The sequence below is a fragment of the Eptatretus burgeri genome, chromosome 3, assembly GCF_056783735.1.
Source record: "Eptatretus burgeri isolate ZD-2024b chromosome 3, Ebu_testis_v1, whole genome shotgun sequence".
Classification (NCBI taxonomy): Eukaryota; Metazoa; Chordata; class Myxini; order Myxiniformes; family Myxinidae; genus Eptatretus; species Eptatretus burgeri.
This window is the reverse complement of record NC_140963.1, coordinates 116,231,231-116,251,333: the sequence shown is the minus strand read 5'-3', so window position 1 is coordinate 116,251,333 and position 20,103 is coordinate 116,231,231. Positions and strand designations below refer to the sequence as shown.

Genomic DNA, 20,103 nt, shown 5'->3' with positions numbered 1-20,103 from the left:
TATCTATATACATATATATATCTATATACATATATATATCTATATATCTATATATCTATATATATATATCTATATATATATATCTATATATATATCTATATATATATATATATATATATATATATATATATATATATATATATATATATATATATATATATATATATATACATATATACATATATATATACACATACATATATTGGTTCACGAAAATATATTTTCATGAAAAAAATAAGTGACCACTATATTCGTTGTTGTTGTGTGTCTGTCTGTCTGTCTGTCTGTATGTCTGTCCCGAGCATAGCTCTGTGGGTTTTGAGCCGATCCTGATAAAATTTTGGTCGGAGGTTTATATCATGATCTCGTTGTGTTTTCTTGAGAATGGGCGTGGTGCATCCATTTTGGGTGGAGCCACGCCCAAAAAACATGTGCTTTTAGGGGGTCGCCGATTTCAATTTGCATCTTCTCCTCGGGGGTTTGACGAATCTGACAGGGTTTTCGGTATTTGGTTAGCCCAATGGCACCTGCATAGCCCCACGGAGCTCGATTTTTCATTTCGTCCCAAGGTCAAGGTCACAAGGTCACAAGGTCATGAACTTAGAAAATTGCGAATTGTGTTTTTAGGGGGTAACCAATTTCAATTTGCATCATCTCCTCGGGGGTTTGACGAATCTGACAGGGTTTTCGGTATTTGGTTAGCCCAATGGCACTTGCATAGCCCCACGGAGCTCGATTTTTCATTTTCTTCCCAAGGTCAAGGTCACAAGGTCACGAACTTCGAAAATTGCGAATTTTGACAGAAAAATCATACAACCGCCAAAACTTTGAGAGCTTGGATGACAATATTTTTTATGCATAATCTTGAGGTCATTCCCACCTAAAGTCTTGAAACCATTTTGCTCTATCTCGAACACCTTGCCCGTGGCGCCCCCTTCAAGTTTGTATTTACGCTGATTTCATCAAAGTATGGATAATCCGAGGAGTGCGAAATGCCATATAGCCTACATGACGTTATATTGTTCCTGGAATGTTCCAGAGGAAGTTTTGCACCAAAGGTCATAATCCTTGACCTTTGACCTTTAAAGTTCACAAAGGTCAAATTTTCAAAGTTGTGGGAATCAAACCGGGTTTTCGACCTTCTTCGAAGAACTAACTCCAATAAGCTATAGCACGTATCCTGTTTCCTTATTTAAATGTCCACAACATTGTTTTGTGACCTTTAAAGGTTATGCAAAGGTCAAATTTTTTAAGTTGGTGAACGAAACCGGGTTTTCGACATTTTGCAGCTAATAACCTGTCACTCGTACCACATCATGTTGATCATTTTTATATCTTGGTCAAAATTATCACATTGTCTAATCCTTGACTTCTGAAACAATCTACATCGTCAAATACCGCTCGTGAACCATCGTAATGTTCAGACTTGTACACATATATGTGTATATATATATATATATATATATATATATATATATATATATATATATATATATATATATATATATATATATATATATATATATATATATATATACAGTGAGGAGAACAAGTATTTGATACACTGCCGATTTTGCAGGTTTTCCCACTGACAAAGCACGTAGAGGTCTGTAATTTTTATCACAGGTACACTTCAACTGTGAAAGACGGAATCTAAAACAAAAATCCTGAAAATCACATTGTATGATTTTAAAATAATTAATTTGCATTTTATTGCATGAAATAAGTATTTGATCACCTACCAACCAGTAAGAATTCCGGCTCTCAGAGACCTGTTAGTTTTGACTTTAAGAAGCCCTCCCATTCTCCACTCATTTCCTGTATTAACTGCACCTGTTTTAACTCGTTATCTGCATAAAAGACAGCTGTCCACTCTCAATGAATCAGACTCCAGCCTCTCCAGAATGGGCAAGACCAGAGAGCTGTCGAAAGACATCAGGGCCAAAATTGTAGACTTGCACAAGGCTGGGATGGGCTACAGGACAATAGGCAAGCAGCTTGGTGAGAAGGCAACAACAACGACCACTCCATCAGTGCTCCTGCCCCCGATCCACCTGCCCCATTCTCAGCCTTGCTGGCTCTCCTGCTTCTCACACTTCTCAGTGTTTTTAGGGGGTAGCCCATATATATATATATATATATATATATATATATATATATATATATATATATATATATATATATATATATATATATATATATATATATATATTTTTTTTTATATTTCGGCACGCCCCTTTGTTCCACAATCAGATTTTTGTGACTGCATGAAATGAAACAAGATTTGGCACATACACTAATGATATTATTGTCTTCCTTAAGAGGCCCCTCAAAATTCGTTTTGATGCATTTCCACAAACTCCAACGGATTCCATTCAAATTCGGTACGATTATGGCTTTTGGTCCAACTTAGGACATTGGCTATAAATTTTTTCAATAACACTTCTGATATTCGAAAAAAATCGATAAATCGATATCCCTTATGGGATTTTCCATTCAAATCCACTCAAGTTTAAGGCCTACGGGGGACGCAAATTTCCACTTTGCCCCGGGCGCTGTTTACCTCCGCTACGCCAAGCTGTTAGGGTTAGGGTTTGGGTTAGTGTTCGGGTTAGGGTTAGGGTTAGCCACCCTCACACTAACCCTAACCCTAACAGCTAACCCTAACCTTAACAGCTAACCCTAACCCTAACAGCTAACCCTTACCCTAACAGCTAACCCTTACCCTAACAGCTAACCCTATCCGCTAACCCTAACCCTAACAGCTAACCCTAACCGCTAACAGCTATTCAGGAAATTTGCAAGAAAGCCCGGGCAACACCGGGCATTACGACTAGTGTGTATATATATATATATATATATATATATATATATATATATATATATATATATAAATATATATATATATATATATATATATATATATATATATATATATATATATATATATATATATATATATATATATATATATATATATATATATATATATATATATATATATAAACAGTTAAAATTCATCGGACGTCTGTCTGTCTGTTTGTTTGTGTTTTATTGCAAGGACCGCTGGACCGACACCACCAAATTTGGCACACAGCCCAAGTCTGATCTCGTGATTGTCCCCAGAGTATTTTCATCCACCACTTTAGACTTTACACATCACTTTTTTGGCTTTTTATTTCTATGCAATCTCATTGGTTAACTGACATCACGTGACATATAACACGGCCAAAGGCCAGCACACCTAATTAGTCGAGCTGTCTTCCACCCATTGGCTCACTGCAAAGCTGGCCTGACTCCACGCACAATTGGAACCAAACTATATAAATAATATGTTCACTGTTTTCGCGCCGCGGTTAGCCAAAGCTCGCTGCGACGGTAAGTGGTGTCCAGTGCGTTCCTATTCGCAATCACCACACCATGGCCACCCCTTGAAGATGTATGGTTTAAAAGTAACGTTGTATAATTCTGTAAAGGATCAATGTGCTTTGACAAATGGAACTTTACAATGCTCGTGCTCTCTGCCTCCCTCACAGCTTCCATCCGTCCAGCAGTTTTTAAACAATGATTCATTAGTCACTGTGACTGGACATTTGATATCATTTGTCACATCCTCTGACATCGCTTCAAGGGGAACCTAAACGCTCAGAACACCTCGACGCTAATTTATCCCTTGTGTATTTTTTTCCAATTTCTAAAGTCGTTAGTTCTGCAATTAAAATTCAAAATATTCTTCTTCTTCTGCAATTACGAGTTGCATAGTGGTACGATTTAATTCAACGGGCGAATAATTTTTGATTTTGTGCCGACAGTCGATCCATCCTTGGTGGTTGTATAGTACAGTAAGGTCATCCGCCACGATTGAGAGAGGATGACATGCCGTGTCCATGCTGCTGTGTCGTGTCGTGCCGTGTCCACCACGATTAAGTGGAAGAAACAACCGTCGCTTTAACTGTTGCACAATCTCTGCGGAGCAACTCGCACATGTGCACGGGTGATTCGAGTTATGGCATGGTACAAATGGCATCCTGAGAAAGTGTTAAATGAGACGATCCCATAACACACAGGACACCTGGTCAGTCTGCGACAGTGGGACAAAGCATTCGTCGCCCATTTTGACTGTGGTGTCCGAGATGCCTGGGTAGTGCACGTGCTGTGTCCGGGCTGGGGTAATAGAACCGATTTATGAATGAATAAAAAAGCCCTTATATACCGGTACCATCAATTTAATGGGAATACAAAACCTTGATTTTCAATGGCTTTCTGAAAAAAAACCTCAAAAAACATTTTGCGTTTGGGTTCTCCTTAACACTCGCCTAAAATAAATCATGATAAAATACGACCACAATTGACTGTTTAAGGGGGAAAATGCATTTTAAGTGAGTGAGGAAGACCCTTAAGACCTCAAAGACATTTAAGACCAGAAGGCCCCTTTACCCACTGGTGTTCCCTTTAGACGCCTTTACCCACTAGTGTTCTGGCTCTCCTGCCCCTGACCACTCCATCACTTCTCCTGCCCCCGATCCACCTGCCCCATTCTCAGCCTTGCTGGCTCTCCTGCTTCTCCCACTTCTCAGTACCCTACCCCACCAGGACAACCCTGCTTGTGTACATGTATATGTATGTATATGTATCATGTGTATCCAGTTGTCAAATAAATTAAGTCCTCCTATGCTGCTCTTGTAGCCAAAGAAAGCTGCACAAAGCAACCATGAAAGGCCACACAAGGTAAGCCCTTTGCTGCTTCAAACTCTACCCGAGTTCCTCCCCAGCTGCAAACATTCACAAGCTGTACATATATGAAAATACTAATGCTACACGCCCTGCCTCAGCCAACGGAATGGTTTCATCACTTTCTGGCAAGCCATCAGCGGCAGCGTAGACAGAAACGCGTACCAATGAGGCTCCTATGCATGCACCACGTGCAATGTCAATAACAGTCAACATATAAATAACTAGAAGGGCACTCGCTAGAGCGCATACCTCCTCCCTGTAATGCCCTTTCCACGAAAACATATCTGGCCCAATACGTTTTTGAGGTATCATGCTATATATCATTTTTGGCCCCATCTCTCAATGGTGAAGAATCATTTTAAAAATCATCAGATCTGGATCCGGATCCAGATCTTCACCAAAATCGAATCAGTTTGTCCTTGTCTCACACCCAACGTGTACCCAAAATTTCATCTGGATCCATCCACAACTTTTTGAGATATCCTGTGCACAAACAGACAGACAAACAGACAGAAAGGGGTGAAAACATAACCTCCTTCACCTTCGGTGGCGGAGGTAACAAGATTTATCCCGCCAATTACAGGTGAATTACAGGTGAGAGATATATCGGTGGTCCAAAATGATGAACTTTTAGAGCTGTCATAATTGAACAAATGTGACCTTTTTAGTTTCAGGTCACCTAAAGAACAATATTTAAAGTTTTTTTTTTTTCCATTGAAGTTTAAACCAAGTCAAACAATTAATTTGTACTCCAATTGACGCTCATTTTAGAGACTTTGTTTTTGCGAAAAAGTGATATGTTTCTTCACAAAGGCAGTTTCGTCGGATCTATCCAAACACAAAAATTCCACAATACAAAACCATCGAACGCATTGTTGAAAAGTTTAGAGACATTGGAAGTGTGAAAGACAAATTAAAGGACATATTGCTCAGATACCTTCAGTGACAACACCCAACAAGATAGAGCCTGTAAGAGAAGCTTTGCAAGCTTCTCCAAAAAAGTTAACATGCTGATTCACACAGCTGGTGGGAAATTCTCACACAACCATTGTCAGAATCATACATGACGATCTGTATCCATACAGTTATTGCAGCACCACCCCCCATTCCCCCCCAAAAAAAACAAAAAACAAAAGGGAGAGGTTTGAATTTTGCATCACCATTGCCCAGCACATCGAAGAAGATCAGGATTTTCTCGACAACATCTTCTTTAGTTATGAGCTCCACTTCCAGCTCAGCGGCCACTTAAACAAAGAAAACATGCGATTTTGGGCTGAACATCAACTGCACGGACATATGGAACACCCAGTTTCAGAAGCAAAAGTAATAGTTTGGTGTGCTATCAGATCTATCAGTGTGCTATTATAGTGGTATAATCGGACCTTTTGTCTTTGAGAATGAGCCCAGCCCAACAGTGACAGCCAACACAGATAGATATGTGGACAATGACATGCTGCAGAGAAGATTTCATTCCGAGAAGGCAGCAAGGCATTGCTATGAATTCTGTCATCTTCCAGCAAGACTGTGCACCAATGCACCGTCTTATGGTGCTTTAGAGTTTTTGAGACATTTCCCAGGTGATGAACTAATTTCTCGATGGACAGACAACCCATTGCCTCCCTTCAACGAAAATAGATTTCAGCTTTTGATAATTTGAGAATGTCTCCTCTTGACTCCTGCCTATGGGTGTCCTTCAAAGGTAAATTATACAAAAACAACCCCCACACACGCAGGAGTTGAAAAATAGCATCAGATGGGAAATCAGATGCAAACCAGCTCAAGTTCTCAGCCGATTCATTGACAACTTCATTGCCCATGTGTCAGCTGTTATCCAGAGGCATGGTGCTTGGATTGAGCACTTCATCAACAATTAATGACATCACTCCTTATTGCTTGTTGAAGCATTTTTTCGCTATAATAAACAAAAATTTAACAATTCCTGTGTATTATTAGACATTGTAAAAACCCTATTAGTTTAACCTGGAGCCATCTGGCACTGCATTGTCTGCTGACCACCGCCCCCCCCCCCACCCATACCTGTTACTACCCCCTCGATCTTTCTCCTGTGCGACACGCTCCAAGACTGCCCCTTACATTATATCATCCCCGTTGTCTTTATTGTTCCCCATCCCCAGCACCTTACATTTCCCAATGTTAAACTGCATCTGCCAATCTTTTGCTCAATCTATTAAAGTATCCAGACTTTCCTGAATCCAATGACCTCCACACTCTCTGCTATCTGTCTTACATCCAATTCTTAGTGTCATCAGCAAAATTGGAAAGCAGACTCTGAACCCCACTGTCCAAAATAATTGACATAAATTATGAATAACTAGTGAAGAACCACTCCTAATGGACAGAATACCCTCCCAATGTTTATCTGCTTTGCCACCTCCCTCAATACTCATGGATGCATATTATATGGTTCCAGAGCTTTATCTTGTCTTAGCTTTCATTGCTGTTTTGTTACTTCCTCCACTCCAACCTGGAACTCCATTAAAAAGCCCTTCTTCACCCTCAAGAATCCTATATATATATATATATATATATATATATATATATATATATATATATATATATATATATATATATATATATATATATATATATATATATATATATATATAATTTCAGCCATTGGTTATTCCCCTGACTGTTCTTGTGTAAATGTGGAAGCAAAATCTCCACAAGTAGAGGTACATTCAAAGTACACCACCACCATGCCAAATAAATAAACAAGAAATAGACACCGTGCAGAGCACAATACTTGCGAAATCCACCCCCCCCTTTCCAAAGGCTGCCATGTATACATCAAATTGTCCATTTCATTACGATCAAAACTGACAATCTTAATCAAAGCTCAGGTCAATCAGATGAAAATTGACTATTTTTCAGATTGAAATTGATGTTTGAGAAGTTTGATCTTGAGTGGACCTTTGACCTTTTGATCTAAAAAAATGGTTTGTTTCCCAATTCAATAATGCACTATGAAATTGCTGTTTAACTTTCAAGTCAATCGGATGAAAAATAAAGTTTTTAGAAATTTGACCTCAAAATGACCTTTGACCTCAAAATTCAAAAAGCTTCGCAGTTGAGACTACCTCTACAACTTTGTGAAGTTTCGTGAAGATCGGTTTAAAATTGTGACCTGTAGGCAATTGATAAACAAACAATGAAAAATCACTCAAAGAGTGACAACTTGGAAAAACTGCACAAAGTAGAATGGCACTCGGTAGAGCACATACCTCTGCCAGGTGGAACAGTTCACGTTTCGTATCCCACTGATGGGCTGGATCCGAACCAAAATCCAATCTGCTTGTTCGCGTCACTTATTCAACTCATCCACCTTGTTTTGTCATAACTCATCCACAACTTTTTGAGATATCGTGATATATTTAGTTTTTGGCTCTACATATCAATTTTAGAAATTAGGCCTGTGTTGACCTTTTGACCTAATTATTAATTGGTAGTTGAATTCAGCGATCTGACATGAAAATGTTCTTTAAATTTCAAGTCAATTGGATAAAAATTGAGGATTTTAGAAAATTTGGCCCAAATTGGCCTATTGACTTATGTAGACCTTTTGGCCTATGTTTACCTCAAAATTAGTAGGTGGTTGAATTCAGTGACCTGATATGCAAATGCTTTTCAAATTTCAAGTCAATTGGATGAAAATTGAGGATTTAAATTTTTTGGCCTATATTGACCTTTTGGCCTATGTTTACCTCAAAATTAATGGGTGGTTGAATACAGTGATCTGATCTGCAAATACTATTCAAATTTCAAGTCAATTGGATGAAAATTGAGGATTTTAGAAAATTTGACCAAAATTGGCCTTTTAGTCTCCGTTGATCTCAAAAGTAATAGGTGTTTGAATTCACTGACCTGATTTTGCAAATACTTTTGAAATTTCAAGTCAATCGGATGAAATTTGAGGGGTTTAGAAAATTTGGCTCAAATTGGCCTATGCAGACCTTTTTGATTGACCAAATTTTATGAAACTTCAATGTGGGACTATCGCAGTGTCAGTGACATAAATCTCTGAAAATTTCAGAACGATCGGTTGAGTGGTTTGGGCTGGAGGCGAGCGGACAGACAAACGTACAAACAAACAGAGGCGATCAACATATCAAAAAAATTTTTTTTTTTTTGCCAAGTAATAATAAAATCAACTGACCAATATACTTGAAAAATCTTTGATTTTGCAAGTAACAAGAAAGCAAGAAAACAAACGGAGTAAAAACTGAGTACTCCTTCCTTCGGCGCCGGGCGATGACGTCATGCATCGCTTGGATATGGAATTGGGAAGGAGTGATAATAAACTAAAAAGAGTCTCCCACAGCTAACAAAACAGCTATATCTGCATGGGCCTCGACTCTCAATACTATTTGTTTATTTATAAGCCTGCCATCTCACTTTCATCACAAACCCATCTCCCTGTGCTATTCCTCAATGGAGTCACACTTATCTTCACCTCTTCTTTACTGGCCCTTATGTACTTAAAGGAGATCTTGATAATATTTTTACCCTCACCAGATGAGAGGTTATTGCAGTCGGGTCTGTTTGTTTGTCTGTCCGCACATGCACGTCTTTCAAGTACATACTATAAGAATGTGAGTATGTCTATAATGTACGTATTATTAGAATGTGAGTACTGTTTGTGCCTGGAGTTAGCTTAATGGTTAGGGTGGTGGGATTGCGATCCTCGGATCCTGAGTTCAAATCCCTATTCTATTGAATTAATACCAGGTGGGGTTGACTCTGCCTGTCATCCTTTTGAGGTCAGAAAAATGAGTCCAGCATACTGGTATGCTGCGTCGGAGTGGCAACCTATCCAGGATTGTGCCCAATAGCCAAGGAGACTGCTTTGGCAGCACCAACGCTCTGCACAAAGTATGGTCCCAATGGATGGATGGATGGAGTAGTGTATGTCTATCAAGTATGTGTATTAAGAGAATGAATGCATCTGTAAAATATATGGTACGTCTGATCTGTAAAATATGTCTCAGGTACGTACAATTAGAATGTAAGTACGTCTATAAATTACATACTATTAAGAATGTGAGTACGTCAAAAAGTACGTGTATCAAGAACATGAGTGCATCTATAAAGCACGAAATGTCCACATCAGTAAAATAAGTGTATTTATAAAATCTGTACATATGTATGTCTATAAAATACTGTACATACAATTGGACTTGAATCTATACAATGACACGTAAAAGGTGTGTTTGTCGTCGTCAAAGCATCGTCAATCTCTCATTGCTCTTTCAGGTTAATATTGTTGGCCATATCCTTCTCATATTTTATTTTTCCAGTTATTTTCTGAACTCACCTTTGTTTACTCCGACACTAATACGAGCCTGACTCCAATCCAATTAATTTCTTCGAAATAAATGCCTCTGCTTATCCTTATTAGCACTCCTTACCTCCCTGTTCAACCATGCTGGTCTCTTTCTGCCTCCAGTTTTACACCTCACTGGAATATACAGATAGTGGACAAAAAAAAAATGGAAATATCTAGGTCAATGGAGGGTCACCAAGCAACGGCTTCCACACAAGTGTGGCCCATGTGTTCATGAAGCAAATAACATCCATGCATGCTTAGTATCACGTATAAAAATGCTGTACAGGCCTCGTTGCCTATAATTATGGCTAGCATGGCTGCAAGAGGAGACCTCCCCAATGCCCCCAGTCACAGAGCACGTGTGGTCAACCCAATAGTTTGATGAGCATGACACTGATGTTATCCATATGCCATGGCCTTCTCAGTCACCAGATCTGAACCCAGTCGAGCATTGATGAGATATTCGGGAACGATGCCTGAGAGAGCATTTTCAACCTCCATCAAACAAGTGAGTTGATTGACTTTCTCGTGGAAGAATGGTGCCGCATCCCTCATGCCAAATTACAGACGCTGGTGGACTCTATACCACGGCACATACAGGCCATACTGGCTGCAAGTGGTGGCCTAACACCCCATGAAATGACTTTACATTGGTGTTTCCATATTTTTGTCCACTGCCTGTATTTACTTTGTACAATGCATATTTGATCCTTGAAGGTTACCCTTTTATGTATTGCTGATTGCCCTTCTGTTACTCGTCCCACTCTAGATCACGTAACGTTCCCCTCATACCCTCAAAGTTTGGCTTCAGGAAGTCATATTATCTTACCCCATCCTGAAATCAAATCCTTGCACAAACGTTGTTATGGTTACTTGTCCCTCAACGCTCTTCTACCTCCACCTCCTCCACCAAATTGGGATCGTTACTTAAAAAGTGGTCTAACACTGCACTTTCCCTAGTATAGTGGGCTTATCTACAAACTCAGTTAAAAATCAATCCTGCACTAAATCTCAGAAATCCTCATCTGCTCTGCCCTTTCCCTGTTCCTGGACCCAATCTATCCCTGGCAAGTTAACCCCCCCCCCCATAATCAATACTCTTCCCTGACCACATGCCCTTTTGAATTCTTCATGAACCATTATTTCCTGCTCTTCCCTCACACCAGGAGCCCAATCAAAGTATCGAAGTGCATTGCCCGATAAATGTAAATAGACAAAAAACAAACACCTGACACATTTGAGAGCCTGACTCACTTTTGACTCCTCCTCAAAAAATTCATGAATAAAGGTGCACTTTAATCTTCCTGAGAAAAGATGTTTTCTCTCTCTCTCTCTCTCTCTCTCTCTCTCTCTCTCTCTCTCTCTCTCTCTCTCTCTCTCTCTCTCTCTCTCTCTCTCTCTCTCTCTCTCTCTCTCTCTCTCTCTCTCTCTCTCTCTCTCTCTCTCTCTCTCTCTCTCTCTCTCTCTCTCTCTCTCTCTCTCTCTCTCTCTCTCTCTCTCTCTCTCTCTCTCTCTCTCTCTCTCTCTCTCTCTCTCTCTCTCTCTCTCTCTCTCTCTCTCTCTCTCTCTCTCTCTCTCTCTCTCTCTCTCTCTCTCTCTCTCTCTCTCTCTCTCTCTCTCTCTCTCTCTCTCTCTCTCTCTCTCTCTCTCTCTCTCTCTCTCTCTCTCTCTCTCTCTCTCTCTCTCTCTCTCTCTCTCTCTCTCTCTCTCTCTCTCTCTCTCTCTCTCTCTCTCTCTCTCTCTCTCTCTCTCTCTCTCTCTCTCTCTCTCTCTCTCTCTCTCTCTCTCTCTCTCTCTCTCTCTCTCTCTCTCTCTCTCTCTCTCTCTCTCTCTCTCTCTCTCTCTCTCTCTCTCTCTCTCTCTCTCTCTCTCTCTCTCTCTCTCTCTCTCTCTCTCTCTCTCTCTCTCTCTCTCTCTCTCTCTCTCTCTCTCTCTCTCTCTCTCTCTCTCTCTCTCTCTCTCTCTCTCTCTCTCTCTCTCTCTCTCTCTCTCTCTCTCTCTCTCTCTCTCTCTCTCTCTCTCTCTCTCTCTCTCTCTCTCTCTCTCTCTCTCTCTCTCTCTCTCTCTCTCTCTCTCTCTCTCTCTCTCTCTCTCTCTCTCTCTCTCTCTCTCTCTCTCTCTCTCTCTCTCTCTCTCTCTCTCTCTCTCTCTCTCTCTCTCTCTCTCTCTCTCTCTCTCTCTCTCTCTCTCTCTCTCTCTCTCTCTCTCTCTCTCTCTCTCTCACACACACACACTTCTGCTTTGTTTTTTTTTGTAGCTGGCTTATTGTACAGATGGGTGGAAATGTTGGCCTAGAAGGCAGAGACAATTCATGTTGTACTTAAATAAATGTAACATTACATCACAAGTCAACTTTTCATCTTGGCTACCCAAGGTAAACTTTCACACAGCTTGGCTGTGTGGTTGATACCTTTTCATGTTTCAAGATAACATGGTCGATAGGATTTTAATGCTGTTACTGATACAGATTTCTTGCTAATGGCCACAGTGGCCTCATTAAACGGTAGCACAGTGAAAGAAAGAAATATGCTAGGAGATCGTTTGGAAATCAAAAGGATCTAGTGAAACTGGCATTATCTTGCTGGAAAAGGAGTTCAACACCATACATAATTTGAATATAATTTTCATTTTTTTTCATCTGCAACCACCGCACCGTGCTTTTATTTAATTATAACAGGAGGACTCAAAGCCAATTCTGCAAAACAATCTCCTCCTGTGACCCTATTTAATAGCTTTGTTTAAAATGTAATGTTATGCAATTGTTGATTTTTAAAAAAGAATAAATGTACTCCCTTTAACAATTCACTGTGACTGATCGCTTTGGTATTGTTCCGTTAATTAAATTTAACATTATGAAAAAAATTTATGCATTAACAACAGCAAAGAGCTGCTCTTTAAATTTATGCGAGTACACCAAAACAATGAATGTAAATGGCATTACTTATGATGTTGTTCTGAAACATTAAACATGATGTTCCATGCTATTCTTAGGGTATAATCAAGCTCTCAGTTTTTGAAAAAAGAAAATAAAAGAAAAGATGAATTGTAATCGGTCTTCAGGTAGAGGTGTAGGATTCGAAAGGAATATTTATTTTTCCATTCCATTAACGAAGAGCCACCATTAATCATTCATTCCTTTGCCCATGCATTGACGAAAATGCAGTGAACTATTGGCTTGGTAGCTTGAAAAGAGTGAAAACCTGCATTTTCAGCCACTTGTCCAAGTGGGATGGATGGTAAAAAGAGCATGAGGATCATTCAAGTTATTCCAATTTGTTATGAGGCTCCTCCATCTCCATCAAACAGGGTCACGTCACTGGAAATTAGTGAAGTATGATTCCGAATTGCACATCTGTACACAAGATGCACAAAGGATAATAAATATAAAAAAGTCAAATTGGCCACCAGACTCGGTGGTGTGATGGGTCGAGCGTCTGTTCTGAGTTGGGAAGGTCAGTGGTTCAAACGGCTTCATACCAAAGCTGAGTCATACAAAAGATTAGCATCAAGAAGGATGGAGCACAGATAAAGAAGTTGGCAACCATTGCAAGGCTTGATGGGCCAAATGACATCTTGCATTTATATAATTTGCAGAGCCTTTTATTTTTCAAGATGACTGATAGAATATGAGAGTCATTCAAAAGCTTATACAAAAGAGGTGCTCATAATATTGCAAGCACCCCGATTGTAAGACTGAACATTTTGAACACCCCACTTCCTTTAATCGCAATAGTAGTGCGAGCATCGATGATGATCCATATTTAGGAGTGAGGCTAATTTTTATGTGTTTGTTCAATTAAGCGAGTTGTTAAAATTAATTACAACAATGAAGTGAAAACAACAAATATTTCATACTTTGGAGCAAGAAAAAAAAATATTTTGTGACAATAAGACTTTAAAATTGTGGTTACTGTAATTTGCGTACCGTTTACAATTTAAAGGAACACTCAAGCTAAATGTTTCTTGGTTGAAAAGTGAAATATTTACTACTGAAAGATGAGCAAACGTAAGAAAAGATTTTCTGCAGTTGGAAAAACTTATGTCATGCTATGTTAGCAATTACTTTTCACGCGGTGGGTGCTTATTGTGAACTATCCAGCAAGTTATATTAAAATACCCAATCGAGTTAAAAGCCAAACCTGTTTGGCACTTCGATCTGAGCTCGATTTGAGAGGCATTCCAGGTGGAAAGCTTATAACCCTTGACTTTTAGAACTTTCCTTTTTGAAAAATTTCACAAGAACTTTCCTTTTTGAAAAAAAACTTCAAAAATAAAAAAGAGAAGCTCAACCAGGAATAATGCAATTACTTGTACCATCCCAGTTCGAAAACATTCATCACAAGGCCATGTATTGAATGTACTAATGGCAATGGGGCTTGACAAGAGGTTACAAAAAATGAAAAAGGCAAAGGGTTTCGATACATGAACATCAGAAAGTAAACAAAAACAAAACAAGCAGTCATAGACTGGTACTTACAAAATCGTCGACTTGATCTCTGACCTGGTCTAATCAAAGCTGTCTCTCGAGAAGGTAGCGACGCAAACCAGAAGTTTCTACGATGATTCTGCACCAAACCATCAAAAATCGAATGTTTGACCTCACTGTGACCTTGACCTTTGACCGATTTTGACCAAAATATAATCAGCGCTAGCCATCACCCTCCTAAATCACGTGGTGTAATTTGACATTGGTAGCTTCTTCCGTTCTAGAGTTATCATGTTTTGGATGTTTGACCTCACTGTGACCTTGACCTTTGACCGATTTTGACCAAATCTAATCGGCGCTAGTTATCACCCTCCTGAATCACATGGTGTAATTTGACATTGGTAGCTTCTTCCGTTCTCGAGTTATCGTGCCTACAAACAAACACACACACACACACACACACACACACACACACACACACACACACACACACACACACACACACACACACACACACACACACACACACACACACACACACACACACACACACACACACAAACACATGACGGAAGTCATCAATATACTTACGAAATCTTTAGATTTCATAAGTAATAAGATGAAAACTGACAACACCCGACACATATGCTCAATATGGCAAGAAAAACAAAAAAACATGATGAGGGCATTTTAGTTCATTATGTTTGTGTTGTGTCCAACTGTGTTTGCTTCCATCATCATACCACCTTTGTCTATACATTGTTATGGCTGTGGAAATTCGCAGACCACCATAAAGGACCTTAGATCAGTTATGACGATAAGTATATGTGTAGTTCGAATCCCCACCGTTGTTTAGAGGGAATTTCCGTGTTCACAGGGCGGTGATCCTTTGAGTTAGCCGTTTTTCTTTTCCCTGTCATTATTTTGGACCAATCATCTCCCAACAACCAAATCGCCACCACCAACACCCCCAAACAACTACACCAAACAACACCACCTTCGCCTCTTTACCTCCACAACTCCACCCCGCAAACATCGCTTCACCGCCATTCTTAAACGACGCCCGCCAGCAACCAAATCGCCACAGCAAACTCCCACCACTTTCGGCTTTCTACCGAACGTCGTGCCTTGGGTTGTGAATGGGATCCTTTCGAAGAGGAAATCGGATCAGGAATGATTCACGCCCACTTTTAATCCCTCCAATGGCTGAGCATCAGGTGGTGTAGCCCCGCCTCCAAACCTGCTGTGATCCACAAATTTACATATGCGCTCCTCCCCCGGCCTATATAAGCACGAGCACAACGCAGCTCGAGGCAGTGTCGCAGTGGCAGTCTGGAGGGGTTGAAGAACAGGACGGAGCTGAAGTCTTAAGGCAGTGTCGGCAGTGGCAGTGTCGGTGGGGCGGAGTCGGGAGACGGAGCTCGAGACGGCAGACGGTGGCAGTGTCGGTGCGGAAGTGTCGGTGGGGCAGAGTCGGGAGACGGAGCTCGAAGCTGAAGTCTTAAGGCAGACGGGGGCCGATCGACAGAGAGGAAGGAGCTCGGAGCTCAGGTCGAAGTTGAGGGGCGAGGAGGGCGAGTTGCTGAGTGTGAGTGGAGCAGGGCCGCGGAGGAGGGCTCAGAGGCGAACCGGAGGGCTGAATGGGGACCGCCGCCGGAGAAGGGGCGTAGTGGAGGCCACAGTCAAGAGGAGTTCGCCAGAGCCAGTGTGGTCCAGAGCGTCAACTCGTTGGACGGAGCGTCAGCAATTCCCCTCTCCCTTACCGAGCTCCGCGCTAAGAAAGCGCCAGTAACCCCGTCCGTTCCCCTCCCCAACCGTGGTGCCGACGGTGAAACACGTGCCTGCGCGGAGAACGCCGGAGAGAGCTTGCCGGCCACGCCAGGGGTACAAAGCCAGGCGCAGCTACGCTGACATTGCGGCTTGCCCGCCATCGCACCACGAGGGCGTGGGTAAGACCCTTCGGTCTAGTGGACCTGGCCGCTCATCCAGGTTCCACGCACATTTGGTCCACGGACCTGTCTGCCACCCTTGCCTTTGAGGGTGGCTTTTTCCTTTGCTTTTGTGTAAATGCATGTGGTGGCACCGTCTTATAAGTAGAATTGTCTAAGTGTGCGTGTGGAATAAAGACACTTTATTCGGTTGTAATTCTTCATTTGCTTGCTTGACTGTTCTTATACGTGCATGATTTTCTGTATGGCTGTAAAATACGTGCTTGTCTGAGTGTGCAATAAATGTGCTTGTTGAACTGTTCCCTGTTTCGTTGCGTCCTTTCCCTTGTTTAAGAGTTCCATCTTGCATCACGGAAGGAATTGGTAGGAGGGGTGTAAGCACCCGGTAAATAATCACGTCTGTCGGGGCCGGCGATAACACCGCTCGGTTATCAATGAAGCACGGAACGGACCGCTTAAGCGGTTCATGTCCTAGGCCGGCCAGCGGCGAGGTACGATCGCCCGGTTAACTACTCGCGCAGATACTTGGGTAGGTCGAGTTTGGTGAACAACCCTATCCTGCGCGGGTGGCCGATTGGCACGACTGTGGTGTGGTCGAAAGACCCACCCGTGACTAGCTCCTGGCGGTAGTTCCAAGGAGGGTCATGACTGAATTGTCCGTCCGGTGGGCGACGCGGTTGCGATTGGAGTTACGCAATCGCACGCACGCCTGGCGGGCCGAAATTCGTCACAATATATATATATATATATATATATATATATATATATATATATATATATATATATATATATATATATATATATATATATATATATATATATATATATATATATATGTATACACACACACAATGTCGAGGCTCATATAAGACTTTCCATCATAATATCAACATACTATGTTTGCTATGTCTAATGTCCAATGAGGACTGAAATAAACCAAAGTGAGCTCTGGAGGACAACAAAAGAGTTCCATTAATCTGAACGGTTATGTTCTGTGGAAAATCCAAATTGACGAATATTTGATATAACGGAATGATAAATGATTATAACTGTTCGTTCTGAAATTTTAATTTATTTCCCATGACAAGCCAAGACAACCTTTATGAAATGATGGATTCCAATGACTAAAAATAATAACCAAACTTGGTGGAATAATGGTTAGAGCATCCCCTCTGAGTCCGTGAGGCTTGCGGCTCGATTCCGACCCTGACAAAGTCAGAATAAAATGTACAAACACTAAAAATTGTACTTGCTGCGTGATGCTCAGAATTTTATTTTTAGTATGGTTCCTAAGGTTCATGGAAGAGCTGATGCATGCATGCACACACGCACGCACATATGCACAACCCCCGTTGACATGGGGAGAGGTTGCTACCTCAAACACACTTGGTGGTGGTGACACCCTGGTGAGACAGCACTCTTATCTCTGGAGTCAACGGGACACTTTTGGAGGAAAACTCTCCCTCTCCAGGGATGTTAAACCAGCAGGGTTTTCGATGCTATATCCTATAAATGCTGAGCATCAAGCGATGAAGCAGCACAGACAATTTTTAAAGTATTTTAACATGACCGATCTCCCAAACTCAGAGCAGACGTTCTACGGCATCACCAGTACCCAGTGCCATGGGAAGTTGTCACTTTGCCAAGGTCAGTGGCTGTGTTTGTCTGCAATCAAGTAAGTCCAGTGTTGCCTCCTGTATTTTCTGCATGTGCATGCTTGATTTATGTTGCAGCTACTCTATGACCTTGAGAGCCTGAAAACAACTGCGTTTATAAGATTATGTTTACTGCTGGTGGGAAACGAGGTGCAGCTTACATTACGAGGTGCAGCTAACAGCATTCGTCCTTCGTCGGAGCAACCGAGAGAATGTGGGTGGAGGGAGGATAATAAAGTGTTTGGCACAGCTCATAGATCGAAAAGACTGGATCAAATATGAGGGGACAAAGACCGAAGGGAGTTGCACTGTTGATTGAAGGATTACAATAACAGAATCCAAGAGAAGGGAAGAGAGATAAGGCAGTTAGGTCAAACATGGTTGGTATTACAGTTCCCTTGTGAACACCTAAATCTTCCAGGCTGAATAGTATTTTCACCAGGGAATTCCACAAATACTTGTTATGTTGAAAGACACAAGAGGCAGATGTGGGGAATCATTCTGTGACAGCATGAAGTTTCTCTGAATGATAATCTTGACTGAGAGGTGACTTGGATGGTACGTCAATGTGAAATTGATGGGTCGCTTTAGCCATCCTATCATTGCCAGACAGTGATTTGTAAGGCATACAAAATCCTTGGATGTATTAGTGCTCAAGAGTAATAGAGTACATGGCAAAGGCAATGTCACCGTACAAAAGTCTAATCAGGCATCATGTGCGGTGTCAAATGCAGTTCTGGTTGCCATATTATAGCACAGGAAAGACATTGTTTCACTGGAGAGTGATGGGAGGAATTGCATTTTTTTCATCTTTTAATGGAGTGCTTGGTAACTGGGATAATCACAGGTCGAACATGGTATATGTATGGAAAAAACAAACAAAAGAGGGCTGTTTAGCTAAGAAAAGAAAGGAATGCAGGGGAGGGCAGAGAGAGGGTCAAGTTGGTATTGACATGGTTAAGTTGATAAAAGGGAATGGAGGATGCAGAAGGCAGGTACTTTGCATTAGCGGGTACTGGGAGGACAAGGGCAGCACGAGTGGGTATAGCTTGGAATTGAAGAAGGAAAAAAAAGAAAAGAACACGAGCGTCTCACACACATGCGCGCCCCGCCCCCCACCCGCCCCCCCACCCCACACACACTCATTGACTCTTGCGCATTAGAATATTTAAGTGCTGGAGGTGTGCACACTTAGCCAACAGCACTCTCAGCTCCACACACTGAATACCAATGGCAGGACATGGTCAAGACGACTGCTTAGTGTGAAGAGCTGCAGCCCACGTCTGCCATCACAGCCGTTGAAGGACATCATGGTCCCCATCCGCAAAGTCTGCCGTTTGTGGGTCTTGGTTGCTTTTGCACCCATATCTGGAGCACGGTTGAGACAGGCAGCATGATATATCCACACACCGGTGGATCGTGCTGCGTATCTTATCGGGCAGGTGCGCCTCCGGAGGTTTCTGTCAGTGTCCCCACCCTTCAGCTCAAAAACCTAGTCCACAAGGCAGCAGGGAGACCAGATAGTTTGTTAGGGTACCAGTCACCCACCCACAGCCAGAGCCCCGTCTGTGAAAACAGCTTATGCCAACAAGAAGGTGGGGTTGATTTGCCTGGGAGAAGCTATGTATTATGCTATACCACACCTTATATGACACGCGCGCGCGCGCACACACACACACACACACACGCACGCACGCACGCACGCACGCACGCACGCACGCACACACACATTTTGAGCATAAGAAGAATGGGTGGGTGGGTGCTTATTGTGAACTATCCAGCAAGTTATATTAAAATACCCAATCGAGTTAAAAGCCAAACCTGTTTGGCACTTCGATCTGAGCTCGATTTGAGAGGCATTCCAGGTGGAAAGCTTATAACCCTTGACTTTTAGAACTTTCCTTTTTGAAAAATTTCACAAGAACTTTCCTTTTTGCAAAAAAACTTCAAAAATAAAAAAGAGAAGCTCAACCAGGAATAATGCAATTACTT

The 20,103-nt window shown here is 41.5% G+C and overlaps 1 protein-coding gene across 4 annotated transcripts in view; it reads right to left on the bottom strand.

Moving 5' to 3' along the window:
• The window catches only part of LOC147030789 (uncharacterized), a 682,768-nt gene that overhangs the window by 81,993 nt on the left and 580,672 nt on the right, over nucleotides 1–20,103 (bottom strand). Inside the window, exon 12 of one of the 4 annotated variants that reach the window (XM_085875200.1) lies at nucleotides 19,265–19,603. The exons of the other annotated variants lie outside the window; for them this stretch is intronic. Coding sequence (XP_085731326.1) covers nucleotides 19,591–19,603 — 13 coding nt within the window. The 3' untranslated portion in view covers nucleotides 19,265–19,590. Of the gene's footprint in view, nucleotides 1–19,264; nucleotides 19,604–20,103 lie in introns of those variants that run through there. 4 annotated transcript variants of the gene reach the window in all.